Genomic DNA, 19,752 nt, shown 5'->3' with positions numbered 1-19,752 from the left:
TACTCCCAAATCAAAGTTATATACCATGTACATTATGTGCATTCACAAAATCATCAAGGGGGGGGGGGGTAGTTTTAACTCAAAACTGTGACCGTGTACGCTTCAGGCACCAACATTTTGAGGCGATCACTGTGTCTCTATGTTCAGGCAGGAGGAGGAGCCCTTGACCACAAAAAAAAATAAGTTAAACGTGTATCCACACCAAGCCATTTCAGTTCAAAGGTAGGCGATACTGCCACCTGGTGATATTCGATCGTCATTGAAATTCCAACGTAGGCATATGAATCAGAGACACCTAGGCTCCAGCTGACAGTATAGAATGGGGATCAAAGGAAAATATCAAAGCACCAAAAATCTCGGGTTTATCTGGGTTTTGGCGAGATAACCCAATTTTTCTCGGGTTTGGCAGAGAAAGAGTTATGCAATTTACAATTAACATGCAATTTACAATTAACATGCAATGTACGATTAACATGCAATTTACGATTAACATGCAATCTACGATTAACATGCGATGTACTACTATTTTAAGATCAACCTGCGGATGTAAACTAGCCTCTGGCTATAATCTGGCATATTTACATGAAAATGTTTACATTAATATGTATTGTCCCTATATTAAATAAATAAATCATTAATAATCAGATATACTGTAATGAAAGGATTTTGTTTTGTCTTATCCTCTATCTCTGTCCCCAGACGCTGCAGATGGGAATCAAACACTTCTCTGGCCTGTTCGTGATGCTGTGTGTGGGTGTGGTGCTGTCTCTCCTAACCACCCTAGCAGAACACATCATCTTCAAGCTGGTCATCCCCAGAGTCAAAGAACCACGCTTCAAATACTGGCTGCACACCAGCCAGGTATGGAGAGACATGAACAGGACATGTTCTGTCCGAGATGGACGTCTGGGGGAAGGGTGGTGGTGGTGGTGAGGGGGTGTCACACCAGGGTGTTGCGTCAAATACTGGCAATTGCAGTCAGGTTGGGTAGCACACACACACACACACACACACACACACACACACACACACACACACACACACACACACACACACACACACACACACACACACACACACACACACACACACACACACACACACTGGCAATACTAGACAGGTTGGGCAGAGCTATACACATGTTTGTGCACACCAGTGTTGGGCAAGTTACTCAGGAAGTGTAATTAGTTACGTATTACCTATTTAAAAAGTAATCAAAATGACTTTACTGATTACTTTGTACAACCTGTTTAGCTTCTGTTTTTAGCTGTCCAGTAGTGATGTTAAGATTCACCGATTCGCATCGGTGCACCGGCATAAACGTGCACCGGTGAATAAGTGCGCATCGGCTAGAATCAGGTTGAACTCGCAATGCATCTGTTGTAGCATCTGTTGCATCGGTCAAAACCGATTCATTCATATAATTTCCTCTCATCCACTTCTGTCAGCAGTGCACTGCACACAGCAGATACTATCTTTGCTTCGCTACTACAGAAGGCGAGACCCGCGTGACAGTTATCAACAAACAGTGAAGTCGAGGAGACATGAATTGAATTGATCAACTGGCTAACGATATTAGCCGCTGGCTAGCTCAGCTAACGCTAAACTATCTAACTAACTAACTAACGTGACTCTGCGACACCAGTTCCATTAGTGAGGAAATGGGGGGGGGGGGGGGGGGGGGGGGGGGGTAACAGACGCTTGACAACAGGTTCAAAGATAACTTCATATTTATTGGCATTCGTTTCTTTATATCGCTTCTTCCTCCAGGTTCAAACTGTGTTGTTGACAAAATGCCATCATGGTGTGGTTAGCTACGGAGCATCAGAACGCTCAAACGCGCTCTCGCTCTCTCTCTCTCACTCTCTCTCTCTCTCTCTCTCTCTCTCTCTCGTCTCTCTCTCTCTCTCTCTTCTCTCTCTCTCTCTCCTCTCTCTCTCTCTACGTTCAATGATTTAAAGTGGCCAAACGTTACAATATAAATACTAACTGGATAGTTGATGATAAACATTTAATTTCATTATCTGAAATATTATAAAATCATTAAGTCTGCTATAAGCCATTATCACTTTGTGTGTGATTATTATTGTCTCACAGTAGTGTGTATATAGACATTGTGTGTGTTTTTAGCTAAAGTGGATAGAAAACACAGTACTGTGCAAAAGTCTTAATAAGCACCCAAGAGTTTTTATATAAATTGTTTTACAGTAGATTATTTAATTTTTAATAATAATATAAGCTGCATATAAGGAATACAACCAAATCCTCTGTCATACCATACAATTTTATCATTATTTTGCATCGTGTTGAATCACATCGTATCGCCCCGAATCGCATTATGTTGAATCAAATCGGATCGGATCGGATCTCAACAGGGGTGAATCGTATCGCATCGCCCAGTGCTTCAAATGTATCGTTAATGTATCGTATCGTTGGCACCGTATCGAGATGCGCATCGCATCGGCCTCAGTGATGGAGATGCACATCCCTACTGTCCAGATGTCAGCTGTGATGGAAACAAAGTATACCTCTCTGAGTGTGGCCTTCAAATTAGCTTCAATCACCGCATATTCTCCTCTCTCTCTCTCTCTCCCTCTCTCTCTCTCTCTCTCTCTCTCTCTCTCTCTCTCTCTCTCTCTCTCTCTCTCTCTCTCTCTCTCTCTCTCTCTCTCTCTCTCTCTCTCTCTCTCTCTCTCTCTCGGTAGCCAGCAAATGTCTCTCTGTTGGCAGCTCTCTCTGTTGGCAGCTTGACATTGTTCTTTGTGGGTATTTTCTCTATTTTGCTGGAGTACATCCATCACTGGCACTGCTAGAGGCTTCCCTGTCAGCGTTGGGTTTTTTATGCGTCAAGTTTTACATTGTCGTGCTGCCGTGTCAGATGCTTCATCAAATTAGACGTTGTATTTTTCACGGTTGCAACTTTTTGCTCCCCTCTCATAGTTTAACACGTAACATTACCATTATTTAGTGTACTATTCAAATACTGTACATCTCCTGAGCATTCCCCTGATCTGTCTGGCATCTGCACACACACACACACACACACACACACACACACACACACACACCCACACACACACACACAGGACATTCTACAATCTGACCATGCCAAGGGTTAATGCATCAAGAACCACACCATTTACTGGCTACACATCACAGACAGATAGAGGAACAATAGGAGTGGGCGCATGCTGGTAAAGACACACACACACACACACACACACACACACACACACACACACACACACACACACACACACACACACACACACACACACACACACACACACACACACACACACACTATAGTAGTGATTCATTTCACCAGATTATTCATGGGGCAAACAGCAGAACCTTTGATTAAGGATAGTTTACTGACATAATGACATGTTGCAACATGGAGAGACCAGGGTTACAGCAATGGGCTCTAGCCTCGTTCTCTGGAGAATGGCTAACAATGTATATATGATAGTAGATAATAGAAACAAGTGGAACATTGACATACATCATATGAGTTATACAGTAGATATGATGTACAGACTATAAGGCAATGACATAGATAGAATATCTAGAGGGTATGTGTGTGCAATATGTGTGTAATAAAAATAGAGGGGGGTAGTGTGAGAGAGAGAGAGAGAGAGAGAGAGAGAGAGAGAGAGAGAGAGAGAGAGAGAGAGAGAGAGGGGGGGGAGAGAGAGAGAGAGGTGTCATCTAGGACATTGAATCCTTGTGTTGTGTTAATTACACCACCATGAAATGATGTAGATGAAAAAATAGCAATACCTTGTCTTATAGGGACTGCAACATTGCATTGCTCATTTCATTGAGCTGTAATTAACTCGACACAAGCATTCAATGACCCCGATGACATCACTAGTGGCCATATTCAAACTAATTTACTCTCAATACCTGTCAAACTAGATGGATGTGTGCAAACTAGTTTTTGGATGTGTGTGAGATTATGTGCAAAATAAATCAGGATCGTTTTTTAGTGAAGTGCCCCTTTTCAAAATGTCAAATCCTCTAGGTATTGTTCTTGACAGCTGATGTCTTGTTTTCCAGAGGTTACACCGGGCTCTCAACTCAGCCTACGCAGACGATAAGCTCCCCACCGTCACCAAGCCAGACAAGAGGTACGCATGTTTGTTTATACTGACTTACAGTACGGTCTCTCAAGGACATAATATACCTGTACAATGTTAGCTGTGTCAAAGCATTTTAGCTAATGTTAGCTACTTTCCAGGGAGCGAGAGAAGTGCTGTCTCTCTCATGTGCCATTAAAACTACTTTCACAGTAATAGCCAACATGAATGAGTCAATTCCGAAAGCAGCATGTTAAAAAAATACCAAATTTTATCTAAAGTTTTTTTTTTTTCAATGCCATTGTTTTTATCATTCTTGGTATGATATTAATATATTAATATTATTTGGGATCTATTCCGTGTATTAACACTAGCACAGCCGACAAGGGGTCACATGACCCCTAGGTATTTTCAATAAATGTATCCTCGTCACTCGGTCGAGCTCCAGCTCTGTCACTCAATGACTTTTCCTAAAAGTACCCGTTTTATCTGGCACAGTTTCTGAAATTTCAAAATGACTTCAGGAAAATGGAATTAGAACGTTATTTCAGCTATTTCTGCTGAGCGGCCACCTCCCTCCCTCCTTGACCCTCCCTCCCTTTCACTCTCCCTTTCTCTCCCCCCTCCCTTTCTCTCCCCCCTCCCTCTTTCTCCCTCCCTCCCTCTCTCCTTCTCCCTCCCTCTCCCTCCCTCTCTCTCTCCCTCTCTCTTTCTCCCTCTCTTTCCCTCTCTCTATACCTCCCTCTCCCTCCTTCTCACTTCCTCTCCCTCCCTCCCTTCCTCTCCCTCTCTCTCTCTCCCTCCCTCCCTTTCTCCTTCTCCCTCCCTCCCTTCCTCATTGACCCTCCCTCCCTTCTCTCCCTCCCATCTCCATTCGAAAGGCTGTCGGGTCATCTGACCCGTTCCCTGCGGGAATTAGTGTCATTTTCGCCATGGCTGTGCTAGTGTTAACCTAATTACTGAGAGATGTATTAACCCTTTTGTGTTGGTTCTTGCCATAAGGTTTCTATAAAAAAATGTATTTGGGCTGGCGGGCGTGACGGAGATGTCACGTTTGGCATTGGACCCACATGCCAAAAATACATGTAATTTTCATTCACATGAACGCATTTTAGCTAAATCCAATTCTCCAGATCTAAGAGGCCCATTGACCAAATGATCTGTGTGATATAATAACCGGCATCTAGTTAACCTCCAGTGACCTTAAGTGGCAGTTAAGGGACCCATTTTTTATCAGAAAGCAAATGGAATGGTCAGAGTCTGTGGAAGGCTAATTATCAGGCAGGAGAAATGAATGAATTATGTTACGTTTACGTCACCTGGTAGCATCTAGAGAGAGAGAGAGAGAGAGAGAGAGAGAGAGAGAGAGAGAGAGGGAGAGAGAGAGAGAGAATGAATGTCTACATTTATATAACACTACTCTTGTACTAGTACTACTCAAAGCATTTTACAATGTAATGACTGCAGAGAGAGGGTTATTTTCCTAAACATACTTTTTTTTGTATCCACTTTTTTCTCCTCTTTTTCTATTTTATCCAATCCCAATTCCATTGTGCCAATTCTTCCCTCCCCTGTCTTTGAACTATGGCTGGGCGATTAATCTATATTATCGATTAAAAAAACGTAAATCGGATAAAAAAAAAATACTGGGATTTTATTTTTAGGCCATATCGCCCAGCCCTACTTTGAACGTTGCTCGCATATGCCCCCCACTGGCCGGTTGTAGGGAGGATAGAAGCCTTGCATCACGTGTCCCCTCCGGTACACGAGGAAGCAGCCTGTCACATCTTTTCACCTGCCATCGCGGACTCTCATTGGCGAGGTGTAACGTGTGGGAGGCTCACACTACCCCCGCCATTTCCTGTCTCTGCTGTGCAGGCGTCCCCCAACCGACCTGTAGGAGTCGCTGTCCACAACGTCCAGATTACCACCCATCGACTTCCACGCGCTAATTCTGCCAATTGATTTGTATGACGGCTGGCCCAGGCCGGAGGCAACGCCGACAGCCGGAGTCGAACCCGGTGTCTCTTGCGTTGGTGACGAGCGCCACCCAGCCGCCTCTTTCCTAAACATACTTGTAAGGAAAGCATTATTTTGCTTAGTGTCTTCATGGGTACTGCAGCAGCATGCAATTCTAAACATTTCAAAAACATAGATCAAAGCGCTGGCAACTACTATGAACGCACCGGACAGATAGAGGCGTTATGACAGTAGTGTACGGCCTTTAAGGAAAGAGATTGGCAGCATTCAAAGACGAGTTGCAATCAAAGACGAGTTGCATTCAAAGACGAGTTGCATTCAAAGACGAGTTGCATTCAAAGCTGAGTTGCATTCAAAGCTGAGTTGCATTCAAAGATGAGTTGCATTCAAAGACGAGTTGCAAACACAGCAGCATAAAAAGACGAGTTGCATTCAAAGACGATCGTTTCTGATGCTTTGATTGCCAGTAACGGCATTCGTTATTACCACAACACACGCCGATTAACTGGATCGGTATGAAAACATTGTTGGATCAAGCCGAAATTGACATCAGATAGTCCTTACCTGTGGTCAGGGGTATTCCAAAAAGAATATTCCAATTGTTTGATCGCCATCTGATGTCCATCTGGTCCATGACATAATCCAGCACAACATATCCATCGATTGTCCCGAAAACGATTCAATGCGATCGAGTGAAGCCCTAGGCTTCCCTGTATTAAAAAACTGCGCCCGGAGCGGTTTAAACACAACACCCGGTCTGGAACAGGGTTTACTGCACCCTCGGTGTCCCAGTATGCCTTTTAATGGCAACATACAGGTCCGTGACATTGAATAGAATATTAAAATAGAAAAAAAGCAAAAACGATCCAAAAACGTATATATATACGTTTATGGCCCTTAACACATTGTCCGCCATGCATTGTACCCATCCTTGGGCCCAGTCTGCCAGTGCTGTAACCCTATGGAGATGTTTACCTTCTTTGCAGGGCTATAACTTTTTAAATATTATAGCTATATCGACATTACTATGGCCCATTCAACATCGGGTATCTATCGTTCTGGATGTGGGAACGTTATATTTTTTCATTCATACATTGTCGTGTTAATACCGTCATGAATATAAGTATGTTTTTAAGGTTTTCTGCAGTAATTCCTAAAACGTGAGTTATAGGCCCTGACGTATATGATAGATTATCGATTGGCGTTTCTTTCCTATACACGCTATATTAAAAAATTCAAATGTATATGATCGGTATACATTATGCTTCATTATGCGTGAAGGAAAGGGGGGGGGGGGTCGTTTATAATTCCTTGATCGTCAGTAGCGTCTTTTTTTACTATGGGTTGATAAGTTGATCAGATGGATTGCTGTGAAATAAATAAACAATCGGGCTGAAAATAACGTTAGATTCCTCTTACCGTTCGCCGATGAGACTGGAGGAAAAATATTCCAATTATTTGACGTCGATCTGCTAGATCCATTTCCCGTTTGTATGACGCAATAAACGCCAAAATCATATTGATTATTGCGTTTTGAAAGCGATCCCAATGCACTCAAGTGTGTATCTAGATCCACGCTACAAGATATTACTGCTGGAGGATTCTCCCAGATGCAACGAGTGCCACTTCCGGTTGGGCTTGGAGTGTAACTCGCCCGAAATCCACCAGGGGGCGGTATTAAGGCGTTGCAATATCAGACAGGGTCCAGCTGCATGAATTATGAATGCCATGGCGAAAAAATGAAATATTGATCCCAAAAACGAGTTAACTTGTTTCTGGCGCACAACGCATGGCGGGCAATAACGAGTATACTCGTTTTTGGCACACAATGTGTTAACACTTTAAGTGCCAGCCACGAGAAATCTCGTTAGTTCATGCCATGCGTTGTGCTCGTTATTTAATCATTATTTTTTCAATTATCGATTTCCATTCATTTTTCATCAATCTAGCCTCACGTTACCAGTGGGGATCTATCTGAGCTCGAACAGGGAAAATACCGCCCCCTATCATCTCTCCAGATGGTATTGCACCCATTGGATTGGACTGAATGAAATGGCTGGGAAAAAAAGAGTCCGGAATCCACATTTTACTTGTCAGGCATGTAACCGGAGACGATCCCATTCATTGCCGAGCCGCAGAACAGCCTGGAATATGTGTTTCCAGTACCCAGCGTTGGATCAATAAACAGGATCGATATTTGGAATGGCGATCAGGAATTGGAATAATCTTTTTGGAGAATATCTGATCTGAGGTAAGGAATCTATTTTACCAGTCTTGGGATAATCAGAGTTTTTTTCACCTATATCTCAGCGTGTCCCATATGTGTGTGTGTGGCTGTGAGTGTGTGTGTGCTGATCAGGAAATAAGATAATCGATTGCATAAGTACACATATACTATCGATAATATAGCGTTTATTTGAAAACGATTCATAAATAGGCTGAAAAATTACAACGTGTTTTGTGTATTCCACTAAAGCGTGATTCCTGCAGAATCATCTTTTTTTCTGGAAGTTTAAAAAAACTAGCGTTTTTCAAAATGGTATCAAACGGAAATGTACAGATTAAAAAACAATCCGTTTCGACAATGTTGACTGCAAACAAGTCATTGATAAGCGACGGGCGTATTAGACACATAGCCATAATTTAAGATATAGTTTATGCATTCGCAAATGTGCTCGCCCTCCCATTGACTACAGCGCTGGCACTCAAGCGCTATTTCTGGCGCCCCCTGCTGGCACTCAAAGTGTTAACCATTGGCGCCCAATAACGTATATAAACGTTGTTGGCTGTGAAAGAGTTAATAGTTAAGGTTGCCATGGTAATGTTGGTAATACATTTCAGTAGCTTACAAGTACAGCACGAAGTAGGCCTATGTGATTATGCTTTTTCATAGCTTGTAAACAGTTGTTGTTGGTTTGGTTGAGGAACAGGGTGTTTTTGTAAGAAATATTTTTTGTCTTTTCTTTTGTCTTTTTTCACATTTAGCATTCAGGTAATCCAAAAGTTATTGAAAGTAAACAGATTACATTACTTTAATGTTGTGAGAATAATCTTTGTTCAAGGTCATTGGACATTGTAACGGAATACATTTATAAAGTAACCCAAGTCCCAACCCTGGTAAAAGGCTTATGTTCCCCCATAACCTGTGCTGTTATCAACTGTGACACATTGATCTAGCATTGTATTGGCTATGCTGGGAAGTGTGTGTTCATATTTGCCTTGGTGGCACTACTGCGAGTGGTGGATAAATTGCACGGCTCTGCAACTATGTAATCCCACATGTCAGATCTTGTTTTTACATCAAATCCAGTGCCGTTTCTCATGTTTTCTTGTTTTGTCATAGCTCACTGACACACAACTCTACAACATCCCTTGGGAACTTTGGTGGTTTCAAATTATTTGAGATATTGGCAGAAGTTGGGCAGACAAGATGGTGATGTTGTTTGGGTTATGAACGTTAGGTTATGACTATAACCAAGTTCTGTTAGTTAGGGGCGATGCTTGGCATCGCCTTCTGCACTATCTCGCGTACGTGCACGCGTACTGAATAAACCACAAATGTACCTCTAATACCAGTATTAGTCTGACCACACCCCTCATCAGCTTACCTTCATAAGCAGGTGTGTGGTCACCTGCTCTCCTCCTTCCCAAGCTTTCACCACAAGGTGAGGACAAGGGCTGCAGCGGCGTCCGATGCCAAGCATCGCCCCTAACTAACAGAACTTGGTTATAGTCATAACCTAACGTTCTGTATCGTTAGTGGCTTAGCTTGGCATCGCCTTCTGCACAAGGGAGGCCAAGCGGAGCCACTTGGCTGACAAATACACCCCGCTGACAGCCCCCCAAAACCATCAGAACAGGGAGGGCCGAGCCCCCCCGACCCCCCCTAATGGAGGGTAGCCCCCCTATTAGGGACGTCACGGGAGGGCGACGGACCCGACCGTGCGAAGAGGCACTCAAGCAACTCAACGCACAGGGTGAGCAGACCGTGGCTTGACCCCACGACTACACACACGCACAACCCGCATGCCACCCGGGAACGAACGGAGGAACAACCTCGTTACTGCCCCCAGAATCACGGGGTCAAGGGCAAACCCAACCCCGTGGCAAGGCCGTAGCAGCGGAGCACGAAGGAAGACCCAGACCCACCAAAAGGACTGGACTCCCTGGAATGGGGGCCCGGAGAAGTCCATGATGCCAGCATCAAGACCCCACCAGGTGGGCACGTAGTGCCCCGCCCCCCACATCGCCAGCGTATTCGGACAAAGGCCCCTCAGTTACTGCACCTGGTATTCCCAGGCGGAACCAACCAGGCCAGAACCTGCCCAGCTTCCGAGATCGGACGAGACCGGGCGTGTTCAGGTCGGTATGGCCGTAAGCCGAGCGGGCCCCGTCCCCCCAATAGTACACCGCCTGGCACACTGACCCTGCAGAATAGGCAGTCAGCATGGCCGTAAGCACACAAAAAAGGTTAACCAACGGAAGCAGGCAGCGCACCGGGGAAAAACCAGGCAACAGGCTGTTAACCCTAGCCTGGAGACTGCGGACGAGACAGGCGCCAGAGGGGACAGCTGAACACAGCCGCCCCGGCGGAAGGAGCGTAAGCTGGCGGTGTTGCATGACCAAGCCTCCATTTAACAACCCCCACCCAGAGGGGTCGAGGCAGAGAAGGCTGACACGATTGGCAGACGTCATGAACGTGCAGGGGCACCCTCAACCGGTGAACCCGGGAGTTGACACTGCTCCAACACACCAGGGAATCAACCACCTCGGTGTTACCCAATGCGGTGGTTGTTCCTATAACCCCTCAAGAAAAAACTCCAAAACACACCTGCGGGTATACACCGGCTATACCGCAGTACAAGTGTTTCAGTTTCCAAAAAGGGTTAACCCAGGCCTACGGGTCGCAAACATCACTTCGGACCGGGCCTGGCGGTACGGGAAGCACAGGGTCACCAGAGGAGGTCAAAAAACCACCCCCACAGGCCCCTCTTCGCCATGCGTGAGAGAGGAGCGAAAAATAATGGAGAACCAGCCCCTAAGCACACCGTACCCGGTATTCCCCGGCAGTCTCCCAACCAAGTACTAACCAGGACCAACCTGTGTAGCGGCCGAGATCCGACGAGATCGAGCGCGTACAGAATGGCATGGCTGTAAGCCATGACGACAGTGCTGAGTAAAAACATACCCAACCAGGGTCTCCATAGCGCTTAACCCTGTGACACCCAGACCGACCTGGCATTTTTCCCCCTGAAAAAAGCCCAAGTCCCTCAGGGTACCAGAACAGCAGATCTGCATCCCCGGCGGACAACGGGTTCAACTGATCTGGACCAGCGTGACCAGAACCAGTCCCGTGCCCTAACCACGCCGACATGCCTACTCCAGGAGAAGGGCAGATATGCGTGTTGATCTTAACATGAAAAGAAGGCGCCACCCAGACGTCGGGACGAACCGCGCCTGGCGGCCCACCCCAAGGGCGTGAGACCCCACTACATATGTTCAGATCCATCCCGTCATCATCCCCCAGACATGAACGAGAATCCGTCGACAACCCACCCAGGTCATGGGATGTGGTCGCCGGAAGAGGAAAAACCCCCATCTCAGTTGCTTTATAAAAACGCTGTTTCAACCACAAGCAACTAAGGCGTGCCAGTCAATCGCCTGTTTACAGCGAGCTAGCACTATACGTGCGTCGGGACACACCCCCATCAATGAACAGGCTATTTAGACCTGTCATTGAATCCCCAAGGCGCCCAGGGGAACGACAAGAGGGGTGTGACACTCCCTAACTCCAACACTTCTGGAATAGAAAGAAGGAAGCATCAACAGTATGTATCCCAGTCTACACAGCCGGGGTAAAAAATGTTCACATTTTTACATCCCACCACCCTCCCATAGGAAAGAGACGGGGATCCCCAGAGAGACTTCCCACGCGAGCTGTACAGATTGAAAAGAATATATTGCACCTTGAGCCATGTAAAAAACTGGTTTTAGGGCCTCCGGGGAAGAGGCACCGAACCCATACACACTCAATAAACGAATTGAATCGAATATACATACAATAGAAAAGGACCCTTCTAGAGGGTCCACTCACTTTGACAATCTGAGGAGGAAGGCTCTGTACTCTGATGGAGGCTTCCTCACATGGAAGAAGGAGTCCGAACTCACAGAAGGCCTGAGTAGGCGCTTGGTGAGGAGGAGCCCTGACCACCCCCCCTGAAAACAGATCCATCACATGGACCTGAACAGCACACGGAAGTCCTACCAACAGAGACGCGCACGGTGACGTACTCTATGGCGGGGGAATTCCTGCGGTGCACACGCCCAATATACCAGGCCGTGGGACCAGGAACTCCCTCCCCCCCCCCCCCCCCCCCCCCCCCGTAACGTGCCGAACCGCCACGTGACGGGAACCTTGAAGGACAGGGGGTGTACCCCTGACCGACAGAACAATGGGGAGAGGAAAGGTTACCAGTTCACCCCTTTACGACCCCACACCCATGATACGACGTAACGACAAAAAGAGAATATGACACAGTCATAGTCAGCTCTATGAAGCGTTTCACAGCTCCACACAGCGCACGAGCTAACCTGCTATCTGATTTTTACTAAGGAAAAACACAGAATAGAGAGGGCTCTAAGAACCCCGGTCCAACATACACATGTGCTTCTGTGGCCAGTACAACCCAGTTGTAGGTCACATGACACACACAACCCATCATCACCTACAAAAAATGGCAAAAACACTCAACAGAGGAACGCCGTTTTTTTCACAATGAGAGAATACATCATTCTTGATTAGTATCGACCACAGGCCTTGCCAAGCACACATGACAGCAACCAAACCAATTTCCCTTTAGGAAATAAGTTTCTCCAGCAGATTTAGCACAACCTCAGCAATCAAGCTGAGAGTTACATCGTATCCCTACCACACAAAAGACACAATTAATGCACAACATGTCTGATAGGAGGTGATAAAGTCCCCAGGGAACCGGGGGGGGAAACACAATCCTCCTATTTTACCCTCAATACGGCCAGTTAAAACAGGAAAACCTGTTAATGTGTGAACTCACTGTTCATTGTCATTACAGTCTGAGAAAGAACATTCTTTTACTCACTCGTCACCAAGCATAGCTTCATAGGTTAGTTGCCTTAGTAGTGAGTACACGGTACACATAAACACCATGATGTTTCTCACACAACAACCAGATCAATACATCACGACCTGCACGGAGAAGCTAACTGCCAGTGACAAAAACAGCTCACACACAACCCGCAACGTATCTCAAATGCATTGCAACAACACACGTTTTGGGAAAAAAACACCGTTATTCACAATACATTTAGCAAGGTAAAACCAGAAGACGTGTTATGGGGTCTGGCCAACCCCGTACCTGCCCGGAACGCAGATCAGCGAAGTGCAGTCACAAGCCACCGTAGAACACAGCCGTCCCGTGTTGTTCGATCCGGGCAGCGTCGCCGCTCCACCAGTCGCTACAGTCCTCTTTGTTGACGCAATCCCCGTCTAGGCTCAGGCAGGGTCGACGAACATCCCCTGTCAAGGATGACGTCGTGGTCAAGAGTGTAAAACATGTTAAAAATCAAAGCACGTTCAACAGAATAGCATCAAGCTAACGGCTGCTCCAACCGTTCAGGTGCTATTGCTTCCGCTCGCGAGACGCCGATCTACGACGCACGCGATCAGGAGCGAGCTCCCGGCGGCGCGCGAGAAGCCAAGCTACCCCGCGCCAGGCCACCGACCGGCTAACCGTAAGCTATGAACATGTAAACAATGACATAACACTCACCCAGACAGGCCGCCGTTCTGAACCCTCCTCACTTTTTAAGAAAAAAGAGAAAACAAGACGTCAACACCGCTTCACAACGGTGATATTACCACGTCCGGCGGAATCAGCACAGTACCAACTGGCCTGTATAGCTGACTTTGAACATGAATCTGCCGCTATCGCACATTACATGCACATATCCCCTCGTGAAGGAATACTCTCATTTGGATATGAAAGATGGGGTCTTAACACGGTGACAGAGAGAATCCACTCGTCCAGAACACACAGGGATCACCAGTGTCAATGGTCGCGGCCCACTAGTTAAAACTATAATGGTCGCCAGACCAAGGCCTTCTGTCGCCTAGACGGCTAAACAAAGGACCCTAGCCTGGGGCCGGTTTCCATAAACTTTGTCTAGTAGCCCCCATAGCACTAACAGACAAGTGGAGCCCGCCAGCAAACACTACTCACCCAACCTGGAACGCACCGCTCCTCACAACAGCGGCATGTCCGACAGTTCAGCTGTGGCCTGACAGGTTTCACCCCAACAAACACAGCAAGGAACTGCAGTTGAGAAGCATGCAGCGGCGTGCTCCCAATACGAAAACCGGTGGAGGGTTTGTAGAATGATCATCATCTTCTAGACACTCCAGTACGAAGACAATATCGCCGTATTTTCTCGAAAATAGTGAGAGAGAAAATAAAGATATGATGTCAACGTATCCTTGTTTCCCAAGCTGTTCCTAATCCAATTTCTTCCATCATGGTGTCAAGTGTGGGGATCTACCGAGGCACCTCTTCCTTGTGGTGAAAGCGAGAAGGAGGAGAGCAGGTGACCACACACCTGCTTATGAAGGTAAGCTGATGAGGGGTGTGGTCAGACTAATACTGGTATTAGAGGTACATTTGTGGTTTATTCAGTACGCGTGCACGTACGCGAGATAGTGCAGAAGGCGATGCCAAGCTAAGCCACTAACGATACAGAACTGTGTTTCACCGTCTGAAACTAAAGCAAAATCTATATCCAAGCCTTAGTTGGGTAGTAATATTCTATTCATAGTATTCTAATGATATGTCATGCAATTCCTACCAATATGGCATAATGCCATAAATGCAGCCATGGTTTTACATCCCAAGGGGATTAATAATTAGATAATAATTAAGAATGTTATCAAATGGCAATCACTTGTCATTTGATTACAATCACATGTAATTTGATTACAATCACCTGCCATTTCATTACAATCCCCTGTTATTTGATTACAATCACCTGTCATTTGATTACAATCACCTGTTATTTGCCCAAGACGTCTGCAATGATGATGTACTGGAACACTATGAATTCTAGTGAAAAAGTACACCGCCAGCTCCACCGAATGCTGTAGCCGCCTGTCCGAAGCAGGGATTGATTAATTAGGTTACATGTGATCATTGGGAAGGCCGGCTGGGACTTATGAAAGATGTCTGTGGTAATGAGGATAGATCACCTACTCCGGCATAATTATGCTCATTTAGTCCAACTTGTCAAAAACCATTAGCATCATATCCTCAGGCGCTAGAAGTCCCAGCTCCACAAAAAGGCAACATTTGTCTGGAATTCCCCCGTCATTGTCCAAACAGTTTCTCTACATGGACATGGGATTGTGGACAAATGGGATTATGACACCAGATCAACGGAGGCGTCACAATTTTCAGTCGGTGGTAGGGTGACCAGGTGTCCCGCTTTTGGTTGTACTGTCCCACCATTTGACCGAATGTCCCGCATCCCGCATATTGAGAGGATGTCCCTCTTTTCGAAGCAAAAAAAAACATGGGTCTAAAAGCCCCTCCCTACAGTAAACGTAGCAACCCGCTTCTTGTCCACACACATTGCTCTGCTCGTGACGCTACCTCATATCGCAGATCTGATTGGTTAGGTAGTAATTTAGCGCTCTGCTCGTGAGAGTCGTGACTCACTTCCTATATTTGGTCCGCGTTTGGTCCGATGAAGCGAACCGAGACCTACGTTTTCAGGCGGACCAGAGTTTGCGTGTTTGGTCCGCACCAGAGTTCGACTGAGCATTCACACCACCCCAAAAAAAGCGGACTATCCGAGAAAACGAACCCTGGTCCGATAGTCCGGACCAAACAGCTCTGGTGTGAAAGCACGAACAGTATAGGCCTAATACAAAAAAAGATTACGATAACAAAAGAAAGAACAACGTCAGAAATGGAGGTTTCTGGTAAACACTGGAGTGGATACACATCAAGACGGCTGCCATAGAAGTAGCATTTTTATTTGTGAGCCCCTCTAATGATGAAATAATCAAATACAAAATAAGCCATTTGTTGGATGCTATTATCTAAAGTGTTTCACATTGTTTCATGAGTGAATACATGTATGATACAAGATACAAGATACTTTAATGCCACACAACTATGGTTGGTGGTAATTGTTTGCGGTACAGCATGTTAATTAAGCACTGGGACATCAACATGAAACATCAAACGCCCCCTCCCACCTCCTAATCCCCACAATAAATACATACAGGACAGTCACATATAACAAGTGTCAGTCAGTGTCAGTTCAATTCAGTTCATGTTCGGATGCTTGGCCGTCTGTGCAAGGGGGGGCGGGCATTTAGTGTTCGGACTGCTGTGGGGAAAAAACTGTTCGTGAAGCGTGTGTGTTTGGTTAAAATGTACCTGTAGCGACCTGAGGGCATGCGCTGGAATATGTGGTGTGCTGGGTGGGAGGGATCGTTGACTATTTTACCAGAGTGGGTGACGTGAGGTGTAGATGGAGTCCAGAGAGGGGAGGGAGCAGCCAATTATTTTGGAGGCTGTCTTGGTGATGCCTTAGTGGGTGGCCTTATTTGGCTTTAGTCGCCAAATTGACCCTAACAGTGTGGGCATCACGCTAGACCCATTGAGCCAGGACCATGTATACATAATAAAACCCACATAAAACTCCTTCCAGTAGTTATTTCCCATAAATGTTCCATATTTTGCACTCATCCAGGCATATTCAAAAAGCACAGATGAATGTGTTGCTTGATTAATAATGGCGGCTTCGCATCTTGATCTGAACCAGACAGCTGCACCCTGCCCCCCACCCTGTCTGCCATGTTCACCCTGCCCCCCACCCTGTCTGCCATGTTCACCCTGCCCCCCACCCTGTCTGCCATGTTCACCCTGCCCCCCACCCTGTCTGCCATGTTCACCCTGCCCCCCACCCTGTCTGCCATGTTCACCCTGCCCCCCACCCTGTCTGCCATGTTCACCCTGCCCCCCACCCTGTCTGCCATGTTCAGCTGCACCCTGCCCCCCACCCTGTCTGCCATGTTCAGCTGCACCCTGCCCCCCACCCTGTCTGCCATGTTCAGCTGCACCCTGCCCCCCACCCTGTCTGCCATGTTCACCCTGCCCCCCACCCTGTCTGCCATGTTCAGCTGCACCCTGCCTCCCACCCTGTCTGCCATGTTCAGCTGCACCCTGCCCCCCACCCTGTCTGCCATGTTCAGCTGCACCCTGCCCCCCACCCTGTCTGCCATGTTCAGCTGCACCCTGCCCCCCACCCTGTCTGCCATGTTCAGCTGCACCCTGCCCCCCACCCTGTCTGCCATGTTCAGCTGCACCCTGCCCCCCACCCTGTCTGCCATGTTCAGCTGCACCCTGCCCCCCACCCTGTCTGCCATGTTCACCCTGCCCCCCACCCTGTCTGCCATGTTCAGCTGCACCCTGCCCCCCACCCTGTCTGCCATGTTCAGCTGCACCCTGCCCCCCACCCTGTCTGCCATGTTCAGCTGCACCCTGCCCCCCACCCTGTCTGCCATGTTCAGCTGCACCCTGCCCCCCACCCTGTCTGCCATGTTCAGCTGCACCCTGCCCCCCACCCTGTCTGCCATGTTCAGCTGCACCCTACCCCCCACCTTGTCTGCCATGTTCACCCTGCCCCCCACCCTGTCTGCCATGTTCAGCTGCACCCTGCCCCCCACCCTGTCTGCCATGTTCAGCTGCACCCTGCCTCCCACCCTGTCTGCCATGTTCAGCTGCACCCTGCCTCCCACCCTGTCTGCCATGTTCAGCTGCACCCTGCCTCCCACCCTGCCCCCCCACCCTGTCTGCCATGTTCACAAATGATCACTGTCATATATTATATATATACATCCAGACAACCATTTAACAGAGTACGAAAAGCTGATTGAGTTCCAGGTCACCTTCCCTGCACTGTTAAAATAATAGGCACGTTATGAATATGTAAATACCCTCAACCCTCAATGTCCTCATTCCTCAGTGTCATCAATGTCACTGGAGGGATCTTTCTTTATCCTCAAATTGATTAACTGAACTCTTGCTAGAAGGAATGACACAGTATATGACAAGTAAACCTGAAAACGCACTGCAGTCAATCGTTCTAACAGCTTTGTTTACATGACATGTCTGTAAACATTGGGGTAAAACAGGCCTGTATTTATACTGTAGTTATGTTATCAAAAATACAAATGAATACTATGAAATAGCAATGAAATTATTAGCTTTCTTGAGAGTTTTGCTTACAAATTGTCAATATGTCAGAGGATGTAATATGTATTTTATATTGTTGAAGAATTAACACAACACAAAAAAAGATCATTCTTTGAAATGGCAACCTTACATCTTATCTTGTCTCATCTCCAGGTGCAATGAAGGAAACAACCAATCATCATGCTGGAATCCCTCAGACCCCCAATGCAACAGGCGCAGGCTCCACCCCCAGGAAGCACAGCAGAATGACTTGGAACGCCCGCCCTCCCAGGACCTCCCCCCGCCACCTCCTCCCTCCCCCCTCTCTCACCCCCACTCCTTGCCACAGCTTAAGAAACATTTTCCCATGGTGACCACCTCAAACGGCCGCACTGACCTCCTGGGGCTGGGCTCTGGGACCAGCCTCGGACTGGCACCGGGGCAGGGGGTCTCAGGGCAGAGCCTTGCCCCAGGACACTCTCTGGGTCTGGGTGTGGGAGACTGCGGACCTGGCCTGGGGGTGGGCCGGAACTCCCTGGTTCAAGAGCTGACTGAACTGGAGGGTCACATCCACATGATCAGGCAGCAACTGCAGTCAGCCATGAGGAGGAAGAATGAGCTGGAACTCTATCAGTCAGCAAACCAGCTGGCAAACCAGCCTCCAAACCAGACCAGCCCCAGCCCTAGCCAGTCCATTCACCAGTCAAGCCAAGCCATCCAGTTCACCCAGTGTAGCCAGTCACACCAGCAGACTAACAAACACACCAACACCCTCCCCGACTTCTAGAGATGTTCCCTTCTGCTCTGTTCTGCCCAGCAAAGGAATCTAGGTAACCTGGGTTCACGATTTTGGAACCCCCTCCAGGTTTTTTAAGAGGAGCCTTTCTGGAGTCAGAATGTTCCCCTATAGGTTCTGGATACGGAACGGTCCCAGAATGCTGGACTGAGAATGTAGAACCTTCTCAAGAGTCGTGGAAGATTCCAGCAGAATGTTCACTAGCTTCTGGGACTGGACATTTTCCCAGAGAGCTGGACTAGACGGGTCTGTCACGTCTGGAACCGCAGCCAGCGACGGACCATGAACCAAAATGTGTTCTGAAATCCTCACTGAGCTTGTGGCTTTCACTGAAGAATTCACTCTCTAGAATGGTAGCACGAGGATGGGTCACAGCCCCGACATTCTCACCTCTCCTTCCTCTCTAGAATTGGAGAACAAGGATGGGTCACAGCCCCCACATTCTCACCTCTCCTTCCTCTCTAGAATGGCACTCCTGACAGCACCATGTCTCCCTGTGTTAAAGGGAAAGCCATTTTCACAAGGATTTTGTGACAACACTGGTCTGACCCATCCTGGCCTCGTCACTCTAGCTTTCTCTCCTTTCTTCCTCTCTCTCCCCCCTCACCTCCCTTTCTCCTCT

The 19,752-nt window shown here is 47.2% G+C and overlaps 1 protein-coding gene across 1 annotated transcript in view; it reads left to right on the top strand.

Annotated features, from left to right (window-relative positions):
• The window catches only part of grin3a (glutamate receptor, ionotropic, N-methyl-D-aspartate 3A), a gene marked incomplete at both ends in the record, with an annotated part of 212,036 nt that extends 192,915 nt beyond the window's left edge, over positions 1-19,121 (top strand). Inside the window, 3 exon segments of the mRNA XM_084324958.1 lie at positions 700-861; positions 4,063-4,133; positions 18,509-19,121. Coding sequence (XP_084181084.1) covers positions 700-861; positions 4,063-4,133; positions 18,509-19,121 — 846 coding nt within the window.
• Between the last annotated feature and the right edge of the window lie 631 nt (positions 19,122-19,752).

This window comes from Notolepis coatsorum (assembly GCF_963971535.1).
Source record: "Notolepis coatsorum genome assembly, chromosome: 11".
NCBI lineage: Eukaryota > Metazoa > Chordata > Actinopteri > Aulopiformes > Paralepididae > Notolepis > Notolepis coatsorum.
This window is presented reverse-complemented; position numbering and strand designations above follow the sequence as displayed.